This window comes from Mustela putorius, unplaced genomic scaffold, assembly GCF_011764305.1.
Source record: "Mustela putorius furo isolate JIRA1106 unplaced genomic scaffold, ASM1176430v1.1 tig00003903_pilon_pilon_pilon, whole genome shotgun sequence".
Classification (NCBI taxonomy): Eukaryota; Metazoa; Chordata; class Mammalia; order Carnivora; family Mustelidae; genus Mustela; species Mustela putorius.
In genome coordinates this window covers 226,478-233,772 of record NW_025422051.1, presented here as the reverse complement: position 1 = coordinate 233,772, position 7,295 = coordinate 226,478, and the positions used below count along the sequence as shown (strand labels likewise).

General features: G+C 39.9%; 1 protein-coding gene across 2 annotated transcripts; it reads right to left on the bottom strand.

The window, feature by feature from the left end:
* Window positions 1-362: 362 nt before the first annotated feature.
* Window positions 363-6,973, bottom strand: LOC101674324 (diphosphoinositol polyphosphate phosphohydrolase 3-beta). Of its 2 annotated transcripts, none has more exons than XM_004755130.3 (2): window positions 6,211-6,973; window positions 363-2,046 (listed from the first exon to the last, which is right to left on the bottom strand). In XM_004755130.3, coding segments are annotated over exons 1-2 (495 nt in total). In that variant the 5' UTR covers window positions 6,705-6,973; the 3' UTR covers window positions 363-2,045. The 2 variants fall into 2 exon arrangements, with proteins under 2 accessions (XP_004755187.1, XP_044924345.1); XM_045068410.1 differs by having other exon boundaries at window positions 6,421-6,973.
* Between the last annotated feature and the right edge of the window lie 322 nt (window positions 6,974-7,295).

Sequence of the window (7,295 nt, the reverse complement as noted above, 5' to 3'; positions counted from 1 at the left end):
TAATCAGAAAAAAAATTAATTTTTTTAAAGATACATTGTAGAATGGGAGTGCTGTCTCATCTGGAGCCTAAGCTTATGTCCACCATTGGGGTTCAAAGTTTGCTGATCACATTTGGCATGCTGATGAGGCTAAAAGTCTTTTCGCATGTGAAATTGACAGACTTTCAAGGAAATAATTCACATTAAGGGAAGAGCAAGTCTGCTAATATGTTTAGCTCAGGAGCAAAACCTGGGTTTTTGGAGGAGGGGTGTGTGTGTCTGTCTAGATTTGTCTTCTAATCAGCCTTCCCTACTTAAGTTTTAGGGATAGCAAGGGCCTACAAATAAACAATGAATTATTTTTCAATTTTTATTATGGAAAATTTCAAATATACACAAAAGTACAGAGAATAGTATAATGAACTCCCAAGTATCTGTCACATGGCCAGAAATTATCAATTTATCACCAATCTTATTTCATCTGTATGCTCACCTACCCCACCCTCAGATTATTTTGAAGCAAATACCAGTAGCATATCACTTCATCTGTAAAATTAACAGTACATTTCTCTAGAAGATAAGGATTTCAAAAAACATAACCATAGTACCATATCACATCTTAAAAACCCCAATAAAGTGGGAGATGTGTTGTTTCAAATTCTGTAAGGATTGATACAACAGTAACTACATTTCACCGGTACCATGAGGAAGGGGGTAACACCTAAAATGGAATTCATGGTTTTTCTGATGCAATTGCTTTTATAAATGCAAAGGAAACAAAACTACTGTATTAAAGCCACTCTGAGGCCTTTGTAGGAAACTGGGTAAGAGTGCTGACATTACAAACCCCATGGCAAGACTCCATAAAATTATCTCTAAACATCTTTGTCATTTTCTTAAAGTTGTTCTTCTGGAGACAGCTGACCCAAGTCGTTTCTTCCCCACTCACGGAAGTTTTTTTTCTTCAGCGCCTTTTCTAAGTGACAATTTAGCTGTCTCTCAATCCTTCACATTCTCACATGCAGAAACCAGGTGGAATGAGAAGTCAGATGAGTGTGTTGGAAAAGGGGTTGAAAATTGGCAAACTGAATCAGTAAGAGACACAAAAGAAACCTAGGCAAAGTAAGTGGTGTAATTAACTTTGGAAACTGCCTGTACTGCAGTTTTTGTTGGCTCTGGCATCAAATAATACAGTACACTGAACTTATAAAATGAGAAAAACAATCTTCTTCAAAGGGAAGTTAAGATTACATGAAAGAAGTGCTTTGGGCATTGCAAAAGCATTAAATATATCATTTGTAAATCATCTTAAAATTTATTTTTATAAAAATCCACAATATTATCGTGTTCATTGTATTTATTTTATGATTAGTTTTATAGCAAGTGATATTTTTGAATAAAATTTCAGCAAAGTAACAACAGTACAAAAATACTGAAGTTGTTACACAAAGGACTGATTCTACAAAATATTGCCCTATGTATTGGGGTAATCTCAAAATGGTGTTAGCCACCGTGTGGTATGACATAGAAATATGAGTAATAATTCTCATCTTGAACATCTTACAACTGCCTTCAAAAGTTTCTGAAACACCTGATACAGAAAAGCCATATATATGGTGCCTAGACAGCATATATTCTACTAGTACCATATTGAAATGGGAATATTTTGCCACATAGTGATTACAAAATATAAATTGAATCAAAGAACCTTCACGGATGTCAATCATATTTCCAGTGGTGTTTCATATACAGAATATGCAAAGAGTAAAGAAACAGGGTCCTTGCTCTCAAGGATATCACAGTCTAATGGCCAAGGCAGACATATCAAAAAAGCATAACAAAAGGCTACAGGTGTTAAAGTAAGAGTCTGTTCACGTACAACAGTAACAACCAGGGCAAGAAGAGTCAGTGGAACAGACAAGTAAGCAATGTTCCAAGATGTAGAAGGAAAGTCAGGTGAGCTGTCTCCTTGGAAACATGGAATCGCTCACCTCCACTTGAAAATCCATTGATCAATGATTCATATCAAAGATTTTTACAGCAATCTTGAAAATCTTTGCTGTTCATCTGGAAAAACAAACAAACATATAATTAGCATGCTTATATACTAATTTAAAAATTCCTCCAACTGAGAAATTTACAAAAGGCCTATTATCTGCATCATTCACTTTGTGTTTGGAAAGCCTTCATGGAATTATCTAATGAAGATGCAATTTAAGACTGGATCAGCATAACAAATAGCATGGAGGACATGGGGAGTTAGAGAGGAGAAGGGAGTTGGGGGAAATTGGAAGGGGAGGTGAACCATGAGAGACTGTGGACTCTGAAAAACAATCTGAGGGGTTTGAAGTGGTGGGGTTGAGGGGGTTGGGGGGGTGGGGGGTGGGAGGTTGGGGTACCAGGTGGTGGGTATTCTAGAGGGCACAGATTGCATGGAGCACTGTGTGTGGTGCAAAAATAATGAATACTGTTATGCTGCAAATAACTAAAAAAAATATGTAGCTTTATAAAAATGTAATAAAGCTTAAAATTAAAAAAAAAGACTGGATCAGCAGCTGAGGGAGTTACAGGTTATATTAGAAAACAAAAGAGGAAAGCAGTGATACTACAAGTTTTACAAAAAAGGATAGGCTGGTCATGTAAGACATAAAAAATTCTAAATTACACCTTCTGGAGTCTAGGCTTATGGAAATAATTCAAGATAGTCCCCACCCATCACAGAATCTGTGGTCTAGCCACACAACCATGCAAATAAGTACAGTAGATTGTGAGAACTGTGACACACACAGAAGAAAGCATCTTAACCCAGTGGTCAGAGAAGACTTCTCATTGGAGATTATAAAGTATCTATTTTTATTATCTCAAATTTCATATTTAAAAAAAAATCTATCTGCAGTTAGATAACCTGGCTGAAGTTAGTGTGAGCAAGAACTGGAGCCAGTTTTCAACCTAAGTCTGTCTGACTTCAAAACCCCAACTGTAGTTTCTATCACACCAAACTCTGACTCATAAAAATGTCATGTTTTACTTCTGTTATCATAGTGACTTTTCCAGTTCTCATAGTGCTGTTTGTCCATGAACATTTAAAATCTGCTAAATACAGTATAATAGTTTATCAGAAGACAAATACCAAGAAAATATTGATAAAACCCTGGTAGTGCCTGGTAGCTCTCCCACACGGGACACATGGAAGTAAAAACCCTTGCTCAGCCAAATACACCATGTATGCGAGTGTGTTGATGTGTATACACACATCATTTCTTGAAAAAAATATACTTTATAGACACAGCATCGATTATTTAGAGTTTACCTATGTATCTATATTAACCCCCAATGTTTTCTCTTTATATCTTAATAAGAATAAACTATTTGACCGGCTGAAAATGTAAGATGTTTATAAAACATGCAGAAAATAAATTTCTGATGCATGACTGCAAACCTTAATTATCTGTGGAGAGCACTCATTGTCCTTTCTTTTCAAAGGGAGAGCTGAAAAACCAAACAAATAACGTACAGGTGCCTTTTTAACAATCTTAGAAGGAAAAAAATCGCAACTGTGCATCGATATTTGGAGTGCTGAGGTGATAGAAATTTTCTATATACTATTTCTGGTTACCTGTTTTGGTCTGAAACTCTTAGTCTTAAAGAGAAAAAAAGAATCTCCTTGAAAATTTTAACTATTCTGACAAGGCTACGCTCTAGAGAATATTTCACAAAAACTACTTAAATGAACCTGACAGTCCTGAAAAATATCATGACTTATTCTAAATGTTTCTGTCAAAAAAAGAAGGAAAAACGTCCACAACATATTTATAGGCTAATCATTCTTAATAATAGGTTAATATGAATACTGTGCATCTTTGCCTTTGTTAGATACTTAAGAACCAAATAAAATGAATAACAAGCAGAAGTTAAGTCTCCAAAATATTTGTGGCAGCATTTCAGGTGGAAGGGATATCTATCAACAAAAATATCTTTAAAATAAAAACCCAATATATCTGCTCAGTTAAGGCAGAATTTAAGAATCTTCTAAAATAACTAGGTTATTGGGGGAACATACCTTTGGGTAGATGTGAGACTGAAATTAAATGTGCTCAAACAGATATTCAATACAGATCACTTCTTAAGAGAAAATAGAAAAACATTAAATAACCATATTTGATCAAACTATGTAATTCAGATGATGAAGTTGTCACTGGTTTTAAAAACTCACTCATTTTTTAGTTTACTTTGATAGCATTATTACAGAAAATGTTTTGTGAATTGAAACCTGTACTTTATCAGTGCTTAAGTTTGTAACAAAGTTTGTTTCCAAAATAGTGGCACCAAATTTCTTTAGAAAATTCAACAAAACCCACTTTTTAACAGCAATCGTATAAATGTATTAATTTGTAGAATAACAATGCAAACGGAGAAAAATATTTGAGTATTTTGAAGAGTGAAATAAAGAACACAAGGGGGCAGGGCAGCCCAAAAATGTATACATTCTAAAAGTCAACCTATAAAGTTCAAAAACAGAACTATTCAATAGTCTTAAAAGATAAAAAGGCAGAGTACTGATTAGGAAGAGAAATGCAATGGCTTTTGAGTTACAGGTAATGTTAATTTCCTGATCTGGATTCTGGTTACATACATATATTCTGTATGTAAAAATTGATTAAGCTGTACAGTTAATATTTGTGCATTGCTCTGTATGTATGTTAAAAAACAGTAAAATAATAAAGTTTAAGAAAAGGTAACTTAAATTTTTAGCAGTAATTGTGTTTGAAAACAGGTTAGTTTGTATAACAAATGTTTTTAAATAACCATGATTTTCTACTTTATACTCATTAATTGCAACTGCAATGTTTTAAAAATGTTTAGGTGTTACATATGGCATTAACTTTCCACCCCTAATACGCTCTTAACCAAGTAGGTTTTTCTTCTACTTAACTGCTGACATGGCTAGGGGAATAAATGTAGTATGAGAAGGCAGGCTATGCATTTTAGAAAAGATTCCTGACTTTAAACAAGTGTTGATGCAAATGCAAGAGCTTTTAATAAAAAAAAAAAGTTTGTCCCATGACACAAAACAGTTATCCTAAATCTTTAAGACAGTTCACTCGTCCTGGCAGTTTAAGAGGTCTGTAAAAGCTGAATATCAAGAAAGGTACCACACTGGGTTGGGATCTCATCACCATATAAATTCCATTCCTCTATGGTCACTGGTAGTCAGGAAGATTAACTGAAATGTCACTACATTCAAATATGTAAAATTTAATGTTCCTTCAAGAACTACTTTATATTCAGAGAACCATGGTTGTTTTAGGGTATTAAGGATGGGGCTATGGAGTTGGAAGGTGAACATACTAAATCACACTCTATGAATAGTTTTCATGATAGTAGTACATAGCAGGATGTGTCCAGCTAACAATACTTACCCAAAAATATATTCACTGTATAAAGTAATACTTTAATTACCTTCGGGCTATATGGGAAATGGCCATTTCAAATAAGGAGCAACAAAATACCACAAGTGAAAATTTTTTGAAATTCCAATCGTGTACATACGAGTAAAGAAACTTCTGAAAATGGCAAATTAGATTACACTACTGAACACAAAATTATTGCCGAGTGCGGAAAACCCACAAGATGTAAAATGTCTTAAATATATTGTAAATTAATATATATATATAACTATCTTTAAACCAATTTCCATCACCGAAGAGCTTGCTAGCAAGGGCTAATGCAATGAAAGAGAAAGCAAGTTAAGGAAAAAAGTTAAAGACGCCACATAATCAAGATGTTCAGATTTTAAAGGCATTCACTATAAAACAAACCACAGGATTAGTACTAAAAACGCACACGTACACACACACGTGTGTGTGTAATGTAATAAAAGAAACTACAAAGTGTACCCACCTACACAAAAACACAAGCTAAAAGATGGGCAAGCAGTTAAGGCACTCTAAAAACAAAACAAAACAAAAAACCCACGTGGTTTAGGGTTACCGAAATCTGTTACAGTGCTACCACGCAGCGATTTTCAAAGCCATCTGAAAAACGTGCAAATTGTCTGAAAACAGTGCCTGGCAACCGAGACGGTCTGCAAGCGTGATTCGGAGGGCTGCCAAGGAAACAAAAGAAGCCCCCCGCCTCCCCGTGAGACCGCACAAGGAATGAGAGGCGCTCCGGGCACTATTTATTCTAAGGTAGGCGGAAAGCCGAAGTCTGTGCAGGAGCGGTACATACTAGGGATCGCTCTGTGGCAGGGACCGGGCCACGGAGTTTCCATTGGTCGGGGAACCGCCCAGCTTTAGTTTTTCCAGATATTCAGCATGCACGGGCTTGTGGCACTGGAGAACCTTGATCGCATCTTCGATTTTGAACCACTCTCGCTTCCTCCCAATGCTAACCGAATCTTCCCAATCCTCCAGAATCTCAGTGACAGTCAGTACGTACACGTACGTTCTGTGCTTGCGGTCTTGGTTCTGTTCGAAAATGCCCAGGAGCCGGCCTAACTTCCCCTTGACTCCCGCCTCTTCGTACACCTCTCGGACTGCCGCACCGCCCGGCTCCTCCTCGGGCTCCATGCCCCCGCCCGGCACGATCCAGCGGTCCGGGTACCGACTGCTACTCACTAACAGCACCTCGTCCTCGAGCTCGCTCCGGAAGCAAAGGCACGCCGCCCGCTTCTTGAACCCCTCCGGGTCGTAGGTGCGCGTCTGGTTCGGCTTGCACTTCATCCTCTCGGCCGCCCGCTCCTGCCGCTCGCTGCTGCTGCTGCTGGGGTCTCGGCCGCCGCCGCCGCCTGAGATGCTCGGGAGAGAAAGGACCGACAAGAGCGGTGGGGAGAGAAGGCGCTCCAGGAGTGAGCCGGGGGAGCCCAGGAAGCCCCGGGGGAGATGAGGCGGGGGCGGGCAAAGTACGTCAGTCTGTTCGCTCCTCGTGCGGGCCGGAGGGTCCCGAACGCAGCCGCCTGACTGGACGAGGCGCCGCCGCCCCCGCGCCCGCCCCCGCGCCGCCGCCCCGCCCCCGCGCCGCCGCCCCGCCCCCGCGCCACCGCCCTCGGGTCCGCCACTCCGCACACCGCCCACCCGCGGCTCCCGCGCGCGCCTCCCTCCCTCTTCAGACGCCGGGCAGGGGTTGAGTGAGGTGAGGCGCATCCGCGTGCGCGTCCGCGTCCCCATTCACGTGCGCGTTCATGTTGGAGGGCGAGGGGCGGGGGCGGGGGTCTTGTGGCTCCCGCCGCGCGCGCGGTGCCTCGGGCCCACTGCGCAGGCGCCCCGCACCTCCCAGGCTGGAAATCTCTTTCCCCTGGGAGTTCAATTCCCGCG